Genomic DNA, 14,591 nt, shown 5'->3' on the forward strand with positions numbered 1-14,591 from the left:
GCTTGTGGCCCAATCACTTGGATTCAGGCTGGATGCTGCAAGGTGTGCCATGCCTGGGCTGAAGAACTGCAGCAAAGAGTAGCCTCGAATTGCCTCGGACGACAAAAGTTGGCAGCCCGAGAAAGGTGAGAGGCACCGTGCACGACTTCAAACTCCCGTCCCCCCTTCCTCAGTACCTAGGAGCTACGAGTACACAGCCAGCTAGAAGGCTTGCTAGCGCGAGTGCTGGTTTATCTCAGTCTTCTTCACCCATCAATTACGGATCCAGTTGATGTTGCAGCGTACATTGCAGAAGCTTAGGACAAGACTGTTCGGACACAGCCGGGCGTTTGCGCGACGCATGTGTCGTCATTCATGAGACTACACACACCAGACGAAGAAAGAGGAATTCCTGAACAACTTGCGAGCCAGCAATATTGCCGTGTCGCAACCTCGACACCGAGTCAGTGTGTACTACTTTCCTTCTCCTTTGTCCTTCTCTTCTGTAATGGCCTGGCGTATCTCCCCTCCGCTGCTTCTGCGGCTCTCTTCATCACTATACGCAGTATCCCGTACTAGACGCGGCCGATGCTTCACATGCAGCATGCCGCCGCTGCCGCTGCCGCTTCATGAATGCTAGTTCTGGCTTAGAATCACATTCCGCAACATTCCACAACTTGACGCGCGGGCGATGCTTTCTTTGCCTTAGTTACCCCAGACCACCTTGTCGGGCTCAGGCTCGCATTGAAAGCAGATGTGCTTCTACTTTTAGCGTCCCCATGCACCGTGGAGCCAAGAGCCGTGTCGTCCCCTGTCCTACTCCATCCGCATCCTATCTAATATCTACCTTACCGATATCTGCGTCATCTCTGCTATCTGTGAGGCGCCGACATTTGTTGTCTCTTGCGGTCACCCTGCTACCAACTCCCCACCACCACTCTAGGATTTGTTGTTGTTAGTGTTGCACCTTCCTGGCTGTAACTGACTCCCCGGCTATCTAGTATAACAACTTGAGCAGCCCACTCGGATTGTGACAGGCGAGAGCGTGGGGGCAGCCCCTAACTTGCCACTATCCACGTGGGTGTCTCGCGCCGTCTTCTCACCATCACCGCCAGTTTCTTCCGCCAAACATCCCATAGCTCACTTATTACGTACGACTGAGCTCTGTCTACACGTTAAATGTCCTATCGATCCTAGCTCCAGCCATATGTCACATCACCGTCGCCTACGCTACATTCTATCCCATCACAAAGGGAAGTTCGATACAGTCCGGCCATACTATGTCGGAGCGCACCCGACGGGCACGCCTCCAGCTTCCGGAAGAACGGCCGCTGCTGCAACGGAACCGTGCCAGTCACACCTCTGAGATTCAAGTTCCTCTCTATGGCTGCATGGTCAATCCTCACAGCCACTTACCAGTATACACGAATATTCACCGTATACGACGAGACATCATCTCCATTGTTGAAGACTATTTGAGTTTGGAACAACTTCGTGATGTGCGTATCAACATCGCCGTCGTCCGCCCACTTGTCGACAAATTGTATGAGCTCGACGACATCTCCATAGGTATGTTCAAAGTCATCCGTCTCTCTCACCTCGATCTTCAATCTCGTAGAAACCGAGATCGATCTCGATTGCGCGGAGTCGTTTTGTTGCAAATAACCTGACTGTCACAAGTGTATTGCCTGCTTGTGAACCGTGCTCAGTTCCTATATGAGCAATCTCACTTGAACAATCGGCAAAATGTCAATTACAGTCGCGCAGCTCTATGCGAGCTGGTGGCAACGCGGATATTGAGGCGCTTTAGCGAGGACAATGAAGGGCCTGATGGTTTAGTGCTGCTAGCACACATCCTGGTTGCCGGCTTTGAGCCCTTTCAGATGGCACCGGCCGGGATTCGTGAGGCAGCCTCGACGGAGTCCTATCGCAGCTACAACCGCATGCTTCCTTCGCTCGAAGTTGCCATCTTGACTGAGAGTAAATACTTCCTCAGTGCTACTCCTTGCCAGAAAGTGTAGGTTCTCGCCTTGCAGATTATAGTTTGGGGCAGACACTAACAACGGTCTCAAGCGTCGATGCCATTTACGAAGGCCGTATTGTCTACACTCCTTCGAGCTTTATGGACATTATTCCAGACCACTACAAACTCAAGCCTATCTCACTCTACAACCCACGCGAAGGGCCACTACTGGACCAATATCGACTCCTTGTGCCTCGTACCAGAAACATTCTCGAGGTTTTCCAGTTCCTGATTCTGCTGGCGCTCTATCTCTTTGTCATGGCCGAGCGAAAGCCTGAGACTTTCACCGTCTTGGAAGGTTGTTTCGCCGTCTATGCCTTCGGGTGGTCTCTCGATCAATTTGCTACTATTTTGGAGCATGGCTGGTAAGAGAATCCAACTCTTGTTACAAACAGCAGCGTCACTCACGACAAGACAGGCACGTTTACACCCAGAATCTGTGGTCCTTCCTTGATGTTGGCTTCATTGGCATCTATGTTGTATACGCGGTACTGCGCATCCATGGAGCTCGAGTCGGAGAACTTGTTCCAAAACAACAAGCTCTCGACGTACTTGCGATGGGTGCCCCAGTACTGGTCCCGCGTCTTGCCTTCAACTTGCTATCGGATAATCTGGTGTTTCTCTCCTTGCGGTCCATGATGTCGGACTTTGTCCTTCTCACGTTCTTGTCGGCATGGTGTTTCGGTGGCTTTCTACTGTCGCTTCTGTGGCTTGGTGAAGGTGCACATCCTCCAGTGTAAGTTGCTCCAGGAACTGGCCTACCTTGTACAGCTTCTAATCCAACTGTAGCACTATCAGTAAGTGGATGCTCTGGATCTGGTTTGGACTTGACGGGACGGGCATCAACGAATCGGTAAGAATCCCTTCTTCTTCGCCTATTTTCCTATACGTCAGGCTTAATAGTAATTTCCACTAGGTTCAATTTCACCCCATCTTAGGTCCTGTCCTAATGGTCGCTTTCGCCTTTCTGGGAAACACTTTGTTCCTCACCATCCTCGTCTCGATGCTTTCCAATACATTTAGCACGATCGTTAAGAACGCGACTGCAGAGATAATGTTCCGCAAGGCCGTCTTGACCCTAGAAGGAGTCAAGGGTGATGCCATTTTTGCGTACCAGCCCCCCTTCAACATCCTGGCCGTCTTCGTCCTTATTCCGCTCAAATTCATCCTCACCCCGCGATGGTTCCATAAGATACATGTAGCTAGCGTTCGGCTAGTCAACCTTCCGCTACTACTGATCATCGCGGTGGCAGAACGCAGAATCCTTTGGCCAGCGCCGCAGCCGGAGAAGAAACAGTCTAGCAGCCTTACGCTGTACCCGAGGGTCAAGCAATGGTTCTGGGAGAAGTGGCGCATAACGGCCCACCGCGACATAAGAGCCGTGTTCGACCTACCGCCGCCCGAGTCCGTCGAGGAGGAGATTGCGGTGGACGACGAGCTCACGCACCATCTCATCCGGCGACAATTCACTCGGTCAATTACAAATGATACCATGCGGAAGAAGTCGCCTCTTAGGAGAGATTCGATGTTCCCGGGCGTGTCGTCCAAGTTGCGCGGGTCCTTTACGGGAAGCGAGGACATGCAAGACGTCAGCAGCAGGTTGGATTCTCTCGAGCAAACGTCCCTGAGAATCGAGGCCTTGCTGGCGCGCATGCTGGACGCCGAGGATTACTCTGACCGAGGCTTCGGTACTGGGGAGAGCAGCACCCTTCGTGATGGGGAAGCGCCTCTGACCCAGTCACCGAGTTAGCCATGTAGTTGTAGTGCAAACATTGGCAGACACGGGAGTGCAAAGTTCTGGCGTGTGGTGATGTTTATATAAGTAGAAAGCATGCCTAAAAGTATGGAATCAAGTATCTTCAAAGGCAATGCTGCTCATGAGTAAACAACACATTGGGAATATCTTGTGCCTGTAATCTGAAGTAGGAAGTAGCATCTACCTCGCCCGCACGTACCATTCCACCTTCCTAAACTTCAGCCTTTGTCCACACTTCCCTACCTTCATATCGCGGCAATCGAGACCAAGAACAGCATAAACAAGACTTTTCTTCGACGTCATCATCATTGCCATATCATACCCCTCCAAAAAGGAAAGATGTGCGAAGTCTTCATCTACAAGCACGTCAAGTGCAAATGCGTCTGGGGCGAGATCGCCGTGCAATGCGGCCCCGGCATGGGCTACACGACATGCGGACAATTCGGCAGCGGCATCGCGAAGAGGCCTCTGCGGCTCCAAATGGCGGACAAGCGGCCGTGTCCGACGCACGACCTGTACGGGCTTTACGACCGCAACCATGCGCGGGTGATCAAGAAGATCACGCACGGCATCAAGATCGGGGCGGGGCCGAGTAAGCAGGACGCTGGGATCGAGGTCCCCTGCTGCGCTGTCATGTGAAGACGGTGGAAATTTACGGATATCATGAAGGCGCAAAGTACAAAGACGAAAGAGGCACGTGGGAGGGTTGATGTCTGGGTGGATGGAGTTGCCAAGCTGGGTAAGTGAAGCTGGTGACCGGGGGGGGGAGGCTGAGGCGCAGATGGGTTAGTGCTGGGGCTAACGTGTATTTACCCAGGGCCAAGACGCGATGACGATTCTAGCTGATGGGAATTGAATGGGCCAGGAAGTTTCTCCTGCGTGGTTCGAGTTTGAGACCCGAGGAGAGAAGGCAATGGCGGAGGGGAAGCGAGCAAAAGAAGAAAAAGCGAAGTTATGGAAGCTAGGCCGTTGGGGTTTTCGGGGTCGGGGTAGCTCTTCCGAAGTCGACTGACTAGGAGCCTTCTGAAGGGGAACAATCAGCAGTAGCATACGCTGGTATCATCTTACTACGGCTCTACTGCGTAGTGATCAGTGATCACTAAGGTGGCAAGCAGCTTTCTCATGTTGACTTGAGTCATGGAATTAACGTTTCTACCGCATAGAGAGGAGTAAAATTGCAGGTCTGAGCTGGTGAATTACCCCCTAAGAATTTATCAGTCCTCGACGAAAGAGCTGGGAAGAAGAAGCAAGGGCAACCCGAGCAGGTGAAGTCATCCATGGAACATGGATACCCGAAGCAGTGCCGGCCGGACCTGGGAACTGTTTATTTCCCCTCTTTTTGGGCTTCTTTCCAAAAAAATTACCTACCATCTCCCCACCCTTCTTTCCCCGATTCACCCCACGCTTTCCTGTCTCTCTCTCTCCCCATGCGGGGAAATGAGAACATCAGACGTTTCTTCGTTCACTTGCTATTGCCTTACTCAATCATTTGTTTTGAGGCTACACCGTTGTTTTCATCCTTCTATTACAACGAGCTGTAAGTCATGTAAGACACCTTGCGTGATCCAGGAAAACCTTCCTACGATTGGTTTCTTCTCTATCTTAAAACCGAGACGTGTTCCCCTTTCCAAGCCAGACACCCAACGATAATTCCTGCCCCCCAGTCAAGGTTCTCTCCGCTAGTGCCAATTTTTCCGCATGTCGCTGTTTAGACTCAAGATGAAAGGGGTCACATTGTCGAAGGATCCATTGAAGTCGTTCGGGAAGACGTTAGATTGGTAGTCCGACCTCGATGGTCTCCCCCAGAGCTTCCCCACACCCAAGCCATGGATGAATATGTCGGCTTTCCTTTTAGCCTGAATACCATGGTCAACCCCATCCGCTCATCACCGCTGTCGGCCGGTTGCATTGGGAACCCGGGAACCCTTGGAGACTTCGGACTTGACAAGGCCTGGGTTGTGGGAAAAATGGTGTTTTCCTGTTCCTGGTCCTGCGTGTCCCGCAGATCTGGGAATCCCACCCCAAGTGCACCGCTCGCGTGTCGATGAACAAACCAGCGCTTCTTCTTATAAGCTCGCGCACCCCCGATCCCACCATGTAACAGGTCTTTTGGAGCAAGTGCTTCTCTCCAACTGGTTCTTCTCGCCAGCAGCACCTCTTTCCACCGACTGCACGTCATGTGGAAGCTTCTTTTTCTTGCCTCTCTCGGCCTCGTTGCCGCAGAGGACGGCCTCGACGGCTGGTTGCGTTACGCTCGCCTACCAGAGTGCAAGTCTTCCGGCGTCGCCGAATCTCTTCCCTCTACCGTCATCGGGCTCAATGCGACAGAAAATGGCCCAATTGCTTCCGCCTTGTCCGAATTGACCAAGGGCTACCAAGGCATCCTCGGTAAAGACGTCTCTATCGGCCAGGACGCCTGTGCTGCTGCTTCCGTTGTCATTGCTACTGTCGACGACTACGTTGCTGCTTGTGGAAGTGAGGGCATTCAGGCGGACCTCATTGAGGATGGCTTCTGGCTTAGCGTCAAGGGTGATGGTGTCAAGATTCTGGGACAGAACGAGAGGGGTGCTCTCTACGGTACTTTTGAGTACCTGAGCCTGTTGGCCCAGGGCAACTTCACCGAGGTGACTTATGCGACAAACCCTTCTGCTCCTGTCAGATGGGCAAACCAATGGGACAACATGGATGGCACAGGAACTCATGGCAGCATTGAGCGTGGTGTAAGCAATCTTCCCTCCTCCTCATTCTCCTCCTCGGACCATCATTGAATGCGAACATGTCTGACTTGAGTAGTACGGAGGTGTTTCCATCTTCTTCGAGAACCTCAAGGTCGTCACCGACATGACCCGCGTCTCTCAGTACGGCCGTCTGCTGGCGTCCGCCAGAATCAACGGTATCATCGTCAACAACGTCAACGCCAATGCCATCCTCCTCTCCCCCGAGAACATGGACGGGTTGAAGAGGATTGCCGACGCTTTCAGGCCATGGGGTGTTCAGGTGGGCATCTCCCTCAACTTCGCCTCACCCCAGACATACGGCAACCTTTCCACTTTCGACCCCCTCGACGAGACTGTCATTGCCTGGTGGGGAAATATCACCGATGAGCTCTACGCGCGCATTCCCGATATGGCTGGATACCTGGTCAAGGCCAACTCAGAGGGTCAGCCCGGCCCCCTGACCTACAACAGGACGCTGGCAGATGGCGCCAACCTCTTCGCCAAGGAGCTCAAGAATCACGGCTCCAAGAAGGGCATCGTCATGTTCAGGGCCTTTGTCTACGACCATCTCACGCTGAACCAGTCCGATTGGCGCGCTGATCGTGCCAACGCCCAGGTCGAGTTCTTCAAGCACCTCGACGGCCAGTTCGATGACAACGTCATTGTCCAAATCAAGTACGGCGCCATTGACTTCCAGGTCCGGGAGCCCGTGTCGCCCCTGTTTGCCAACTTGAAGAACACAAGCATGGCCATCGAGCTGCAGATCTCCCAGGAGTATCTCGGCCAGCAGGATCACTTGGTCTACCTCCCTCCTCTCTGGAAGACGATCCTCGACTTTGATCTGCGCATTGACGGTCAGCCTTCTGTTGTTAGTGACATTCTTTCTGGCAAGCGCCTTAACAGGCCTCTCGGCGGCTACGCTGGTGTCATCAATGTCGGCGCGAACTCGACATGGCTGGGAAGCCATCTGGCTATGACCAACCTCTACGCCTACGGCAGACTTGCGTGGAACCCTGCTGACGACGTTGTTGCCATTGTCCAAGACTGGACCCGTCTGACATTCGGTGTTGACCGCAAGATCGTCGACACCATTACCAAGATGTCCATGGAGAGCTGGCCCGCCTACGAGAGCTACAGTGGCAATCTGGGCATCCAGACCTTGACTGATATCCTCTACGCTCACTACGGTCCTAGGTAAGCAAAAATACACCCATCCTTCTTTTTCCCCATGACTAACTCCAAGTTCAGCCCGCGCAGCCAAGACGGCAACAGTTGGGGTCAGTGGACCAGAGCAGACGGAGACAGCATCGGAATGGACCGTACTGTGAAGAACGGCACGAGGAACGCAGGGCAGTACCCTCCCGAGGTGGCGGCCATGTACGAGGAGATCGAGACGACCCCCGACGACCTGCTCCTCTGGTTCCACCACGTGCCCTATACGCACAAGCTCAAGAGCGGCAAGACGGTCATCCAGCACTTTTACGACGCGCACTACGACGGCTCGGCTACGGCGCAGACATTTGTGCCGCAGTGGGAGTCCCTCAAGGGTCTCATCGACGAGGAGCGCTACGAGCACGTGCTGTTCAAGCTCAAGTACCAGGCCGGTCACTCCCTCGTCTGGCGCGATTCCATCAACAACTTTTACTGGAATAAGTCGAGCATCCCCGACGAGGCGGGACGCGTAGGCAACTACAAGTACCGCATCGAGGCCGAGCACATGACGCTTGACGGATACAAGGTCGTCGACGTCGACCCCTTTGAGGCGGCGTCGGGTTACAAGGCCATCGTGACGAGCTCCAACACGACGGCCGGAACGGCATCCGCCACGGTCGAGTTCGAGACCGGAACATACACCCTCGCTGTCAATTACTTTGACGTCATTAGAGGAAAGTGCTCGTACGTCGCGTACATCAATGATGTCGTCGTCGGCCAGTGGAGGGGTAACAGCGAGGAGAAGTTGGGCCACTGGCCGTCCGAGTTCTTGGATGGACACTCTGCCATCCGCGTCAACTTCCCTGGCATCAAGGTGACCAAGGGCGATACGCTGAAGATTGTCGGTACGCCTGACGGGCCCGAGGTCGCTCCTTTGGACTATGTCAGCTTCTTACCTGATGGTATTATCGACTAGACATGTTGTTGGATTATTGAGCAAGCAGACATGATTTTGTAGTCAACATTCAAGATTTATGAATTCTTCATGATTATATATTTACATCTCAATCAAATTGTGTACATTTTGGCAAATCTTCTTGGTAACCGCAAACGCATTGTAATGCAAGTGGGTGATCGTGAATTTGTTCTGTGGTCGGTGTGAGTGATGTGAACCCCACAAATTTCATCCGACAAAGGTATCTTGGATTCTGACCTCATCCCCGAAATTTTCATCTAGCCGTCGTCTCTCGAGGGTCAAACCAGCAGCAAGCGCCCTTCACAAAGCCAAGTACGTAGCAAGTATCAACGAAGTCCTCATAGCGACCTTGTATGCCGAGTCTGCTTCACGGAATTAAGACCCAACACTACTTTGTAAGAATTCATCCACTCACTCTTCATCTCACTGAGACTTACACACCCTCTTAGGCCTCACCCAACATGCTGCCCACACCAGATACCTCCCACGTTCCGTTTGAGCGTGTGTACGAGCCAGCAGAGGACTCGTACCTCCTCCTGGATACCCTCTCAGCCTCGTCAGAAACCTCATTCCTCACATCACGCTTTGGCGGCGAAACATCATCATCATCATCATCAAAGTCAAGACCGGCAGCCCCACTGGTAGTCGAAATCGGCACCGGCTCCGGCGTCGTGATAGCCTTCCTCGCCGCCCACGCAGCAACCCTCTTCGGCACACCCACCGTCCTCACCGCAGGCATCGACCTAAACGGCCACGCCTGCCACGCCACAACCTCCACCGTCCGCCGCGCCGTCGCCGACAACCCGTCCACAGCCTCCCCTCCCTCCCTCTGGCTCGGTGCCTCCCTGGGCGACCTCACGACCCCGCTGCGTCCGGCAAGCGTCGACGTCCTTGTCTTCAACCCGCCCTACGTCCCGTCCCCGGAGCTCCCCGCGCAGTCTTCAGCCACGCTCGTCGCGGACGCCGGCACAAAGACGACGTTTGACGAGGACTCGTATCTGCTTTCACTGTCGTACGCGGGCGGGCGGGACGGTATGGAGACGACGGATCGGTTGATTGAGGCGTTGCCTAGGGTCTTGAGCGCGAGGGGGTGCGCTTACATTCTGCTGTGTGCGCAGAACAAGCCGGACGAGGTCAAGGGCCGGATTGAAGGGTTCGGGGGCGGGTGGAGGGCTGTCACGGTTGGGGAGAGCGGGAAGAAGGCTGGGTGGGAGAAGTTGCAGATCATTAGGGTGTGGAGGGAGACAGAGATGGAGGAACAGTCTACATAGAAACGTAGGACATAGATAGCTCTTGTATCTTGACATCTTGTTGACCTGTGTACTTCTTCATTTCAGTCGCATGCTCGTGCTGGCGAGCCTCATGGCACACTCAGTTGCGAGATCTGTAGTTTCATTTACTGGAATTGTATTCTTTTTATTTCCTAACCACCCCCAACGCCTGAATAGCATCCGGTTGGTCTTGATGTGTAGGGATGCCCGTCTTTTTTCAAGCTCGAGGCCCGGACTGTAAAATAAAAAAAAGTTCATCGACGGTCCGTCGTCCTTAAGGGGGTTGGGCATAGATATTTCCCCCTATGAAGAGTTTCTTCATGATTCACGAGTATTATTTCCGTCTTTCTTTCCCTGAGGCAAGCAGGAAACCTTTCTCGGCGCCCATAACAATTGTCGGTGTCGACCCAGTAACAACAGGTGTCGACGGTCGGCCCTCGTCGAAAAAACAGCGTGTCTTCATTTTGTCCCATTAACCCCAGCTCAGCCACGTCCGCGACCGCGTCCCCGACCACGGCCTCTTCCTCTGGGGCCGCCTCTTCCTCCGCGGACGGGGCCGCCGCGCTCCGCCTCCTTGCGCGCCTTGTTCTTGGGCTTCGGTTGGTCGTCGATGAGCAGTGTGTCGAGAGGCAGCGAGTCGGGCAGGATAAAGTATCGGATCGTCGAGCCGCGGATGTTCATGGTATCGAGCGAGACGGCGTCCTGGCCCCGCGGTGTCATCTTGACTGTGCGCAGCGCCGTGTTCATCTGCGGCGAGACCGAGGTGATAGTGCCGTGAACGATGGTGCCTGTACGCGTCAGTATGCGGTCTGGCAAACGATATGCAGCGCTTTGCGCATTTTTCTAGAGCCGCAGGACAAAATGACAAGAGTCTACTAACCATTCTTGAGTTCGATTGTCACCGTCTCATTGGCGCATTTCATCAAAAATCTAGTTGTTGGAAGTTCTGGTCAGCTTTATTTTGGCCTCGTTTTACGGCGAGCAACCTTCTGCATCTCTGAGAAGGAGGGCTCAGCACACAAATTGACGGCAGAAGGAGGAAAAGGGTGATCAATTGCGCGTACCTGACGAGTTTCATTTTGGCGGCGGCGTTCGTATGTTGAGCGTGTCTTTCGTCAAATGCAAAGACGACTGGATGCGAGACCTCGCGACTGAGGTTGGCAGTTCTGGGTGACGGAAGGCTGAAGCTTCGGAAAAGCTGCTATCCCGTTTCTGGGAAGTGGGTCCACGCTCGAGGTGAGTCTTTAGTCTCAGTCCACGTGACTGGTAGCTTTACTTCTTAACTACCTTAGTCAACTTAATGGCGGAAAGTCATAAGCAAATTACACATTAAAGAGCAGTTATCTCTAAGTCCTCTAATCAATGGATCCAGGAAAATGTTCCCGTAACTAAATCTTTTCCTAATCGTAACGCAGAGATGGCATCAGCCGAGGCTCAGCACAAACCTCTCCACCATCGGCCCCCATTTTGGAAGCTCCCACTCGTGTCTAGATGCTTGAACACGAGCACTTGCGATCTGGATGTGTAGGCTATCTATCTTTGTCGCTTCAACTTCAATCGATCCTTCCGCGACAATCCGAACTTGGAGATGTTCTTCGAGAAATGGTACGATCTCATCGGGTTCGAGCCCTGAGATAGTTCTCGCCCAAACCATATGCATCAAGGCCGATGTCAGAGGAACTGTTCCGGACACATGGTTGCCTGAACCCATGTTCTTCATCGCAAATACGCTCATTGATCCGACGAGGTTCGGTGCAGATGCCCAAGAAGGGGCTTCTTCGGGAACTTCACCTAGGAAGAAATGGATTGCAAACGAGCCATGCAATGCTCCATTCTGAACATGAATATTGGCGACCCATTCGGTGTACATGTCGTCCTCAGTCGCTACTTTGGTCTCAAGGTCAGGGTCTTGTGAAAAGTCTAGCACATGCTTTGAAGTAATTCCCTTTCGAACTTGGGATAGCGGCCCCCCCTTTCTTTTGGACGCTGCTCTCCGTTGCTTCCGGGCCAGACCTGAGGGGCTAGATGAGCCGTATAGTCTGTTGATAGTTGCTATGAGGCGAGCTTGTTCCTCAGACTTGTGGATTCCCAGACTCGGGTTCGTTTCTGCGTACGCATATCCGAAGGCCGTAGTGTCTCTGGCCATCGCCGAGTTCCAAAAGGTGCCATTGGCGTCCGCATAGAATGGCTTGAGTTCCGTGAGCCAGTTTTGAACGGTCCCTGACGACATGGTAAAGGAAGGCTCCATTGCGACTTGAGAAGTGACCCAGGCGGTAGGATACAGAACTTGCCACATGGCGACTATTCGTTCCACCATAGCATGGTGCAAGAAGAACACCGGGTCGAATGCCGAATACTGAATGTAATACAGATGGCCGCGGTCGCCCACCAACACGTGCATTGCATCGTGCAAGGCCTCTACTGAGTCGTACTGCGTCTGATTTGACGCCATCCCCCAAAATTTGTTACTAAAGGGTTCAAAGTCCTTGTAATTGGAAAGGAGAGTATAGAGTCGTTGCTGAAGCGCAGGTCTGGCATGCTCGATCGAGTGCGCTATGCTTTTGTTGTCCGTTGTCTCGAAGGGAGCTCTCATTGTCTCTGTCCAATGGGGAAACTTATACTATCAGGATTCTACTCTTTGATCAAGTGGGAGCCACTACTTACATCGCCTTGGGAAAACACCTGCGGGTCCAGCGGCCGGAACTTGTAGCTGTATAATGGGTTGGCAATGGTCTGCCATCCGTTAGGGCCATACACTTGAATTGCAGGCTGCTCGAATTCAGACAAGTAGACGCTTTCTCCGAGCGGCGGTGTAGTAGCCCAGTCCCAGTATGGGATTCGGAAGTCTATCGCAGCGGCTTGGTAGTAAGCTCGTTCCGTGGGGTCTGGGAACCACGAGGCAATCATCTGTATGAGTTGAAAGAGAATTTGCTACTACGATGTTAGTCGTTTTGTGGGTGGCGTCACAACTTCATGGGATCTGACCTCGTACAAAGCAAGATATACGCGATGCCACGATGGGAAGAGAATGGACATGTGGGTGCAGTAGCCCCTTTCTTCGCCTCCCGGTACGCCGGGCACGCCATTCCAGGGGACGAAAGGAACGCCGTGAATACCTGCTGTATATCAGAAAGCTAATCGACGCGATAGTGACCACTCAGTCTTACCTGCGATCTGATACCACGATAGCTGTTCGCTTTGATTCGTATACTGAAACATGCTTGAAGCAAGGAGGAAGAGATTCCACTTGAAGGGGTTCTCCTTCAACTCTCTGATGTCGGGGCGGTTAGGAATAGTTCCGTTTATGGAAGGCAGCTTGGTGACAATGATTGGATCCTGTGTCTGGCGCTTGACCACTTTGGCCGCTTCGAAGCCATAGTCGTAGGCCGGTGGAGAGGGTATGGCCGCTGCGGCGGTAGCAAGGAACACAAGAGATAGAAGCATGGCGCAACGAAACGCCTTTCCTGCGTCCCCTTTGCTGCAGTCGGCTAGGTTAAAGCCAAGAGTATGAGAAGGTTGACAAGGACGATGAATATTAGTGTTTTCGTAGGATGGTGCTGAGACGTGGTAGATGTCAGAGGGTCGAAGTATGGGCTGTCCAGGTCGATCAAAACTTCAGCACAGCCAGATTGCCTTGAATAAGGGAACCAGGTGTGATGATGACAGCAAGATGAGCGTGTTCAAAATTCCGGGATTGTTTGGATGTTGATGAGTGCCAGACTCGACATCCAAGTTGTGGTGGAGATAGCCTGGCCAAAAGGAAGTTCGAAAAGGACGAACCGAAGGACATTTCCGTGCCAATATAATGCAATTTGGACTGAAGCACACTTTAAGGTAGTCACGGAAGGCAAACAGGATGCGAGTGGCACGCCGCATAGCCGTGGTGGTATGGTGCTTGCGTCATTGAGTTCCTGGTTTCCAACCGCAATCTCTAGATTTGGGAACAGAGTCATTCAGGAAGGTGTCGGGACGAGGTACCTCTGCACGACGTAATCCGAATCTATTAAGGGAAAGAGAGGCGTGACAACCTAGGCACTGGTGAGAGAAGAAGACTGAGGCGGAAGGCACAGGTTTTCGCCCTTGGTATCTTCCTGCCACAAAACGTGCCGTGCCTTCTTGACCAACTACCATAATGTGACATGGCGTACCTTCTCCCAAAGCTCCAAGAAACATCACTATCGTACCTTGTGTAAATTGCTGTCCAATCAAGCACTGGTTGAAGGGTATCTCACATTGATAGCTGAGAAGCAGGGCGCGGTGACACGTCAAGCTAGGTGGAACTGTTCAGATAGAGCAGGAACTCTCAGAACTGATGTCTTTAGGTGGACGAAGCCTGATCGGTATGAAGATTTCACTGACTCAATCTCAAACATCTTGGTTTCCCACGGCGGCTCATGGCATTTCTATATCAAGCCACCCTGAAGGTGAGCTACAACAGCTTCTGTCTTACCTCGGTTTTGGAAAGACCACGAGAAACCACAATCAACAACTTTGGATACCACGAGGCTTCTCAGGTACGCCATGAGTTTAGTCAGCCAAATTTGCGCCATCGTTGACGGAGACGCAGAAAAATCTCTCAGATCTTTGCCGCCAATCGACGGTCAGACTCTGCACAAGGCGGCTGCCGACATTGTGTGTACGATGTGCGTCCAAATGACTGTTTGTTGATTCGGTAACCTACATGAGACAAACGGTTCAGCATCTGATTGTAACCGCT

At 52.8% G+C, this 14,591-nt stretch overlaps 5 protein-coding genes across 5 annotated transcripts; 4 read left to right on the forward strand and 1 right to left on the reverse strand.

Moving 5' to 3' along the window:
- Positions 1-1,142: 1,142 nt before the first annotated feature.
- Positions 1,143-3,752, forward strand: CTAM01_04669 (nonselective cation channel; the record flags this gene model as incomplete). Its single annotated transcript, XM_060520699.1, has 6 exons — positions 1,143-1,548; positions 1,660-1,996; positions 2,053-2,367; positions 2,421-2,738; positions 2,792-2,855; positions 2,919-3,752. Coding segments are annotated over 6 exons (2,274 nt in total), but the record flags the coding sequence as incomplete, so codon positions are not given.
- A 345-nt stretch (positions 3,753-4,097) lies between these two features.
- On the forward strand, positions 4,098-4,397 carry CTAM01_04670 (uncharacterized protein; the record flags this gene model as incomplete). The annotated part of the gene is made up of 1 exon (XM_060520700.1): positions 4,098-4,397. The coding sequence occupies one exon, from the start codon at positions 4,098-4,100 to the stop codon at positions 4,395-4,397; it is 300 nt and encodes a 99-aa protein (XP_060384654.1).
- Positions 4,398-5,935: 1,538 nt separating this feature from the next.
- On the forward strand, positions 5,936-8,603 carry CTAM01_04671 (alpha-glucuronidase A; the record flags this gene model as incomplete). The annotated part of the gene is made up of 3 exons (XM_060520701.1): positions 5,936-6,478; positions 6,552-7,669; positions 7,724-8,603. 3 exons carry the CDS (start codon positions 5,936-5,938, stop codon positions 8,601-8,603), a joined length of 2,541 nt encoding a protein of 846 aa, XP_060384655.1.
- A 461-nt stretch (positions 8,604-9,064) lies between these two features.
- On the forward strand, positions 9,065-9,874 carry CTAM01_04672 (uncharacterized protein; the record flags this gene model as incomplete). Its single annotated transcript, XM_060520702.1, has 1 exon — positions 9,065-9,874. The coding sequence occupies one exon, from the start codon at positions 9,065-9,067 to the stop codon at positions 9,872-9,874; it is 810 nt and encodes a 269-aa protein (XP_060384656.1).
- Positions 9,875-10,357: 483 nt separating this feature from the next.
- CTAM01_04673 (uncharacterized protein) lies at positions 10,358-13,664 on the reverse strand (the record flags this gene model as incomplete). Its single annotated transcript, XM_060520703.1, has 8 exons — positions 10,358-10,662; positions 10,755-10,804; positions 10,939-11,040; positions 11,320-12,494; positions 12,539-12,805; positions 12,860-12,990; positions 13,042-13,362; positions 13,655-13,664. 8 exons carry the CDS (start codon positions 13,662-13,664, stop codon positions 10,358-10,360), a joined length of 2,361 nt encoding a protein of 786 aa, XP_060384657.1.
- Positions 13,665-14,591: the final 927 nt, after the last annotated feature.

Source organism: Colletotrichum tamarilloi, assembly GCF_030869305.1.
Source record: "Colletotrichum tamarilloi strain Tom-12 chromosome Unknown Scaffold_11.1, whole genome shotgun sequence".
NCBI classification, from domain to species: domain Eukaryota; kingdom Fungi; phylum Ascomycota; class Sordariomycetes; order Glomerellales; family Glomerellaceae; genus Colletotrichum; species Colletotrichum tamarilloi.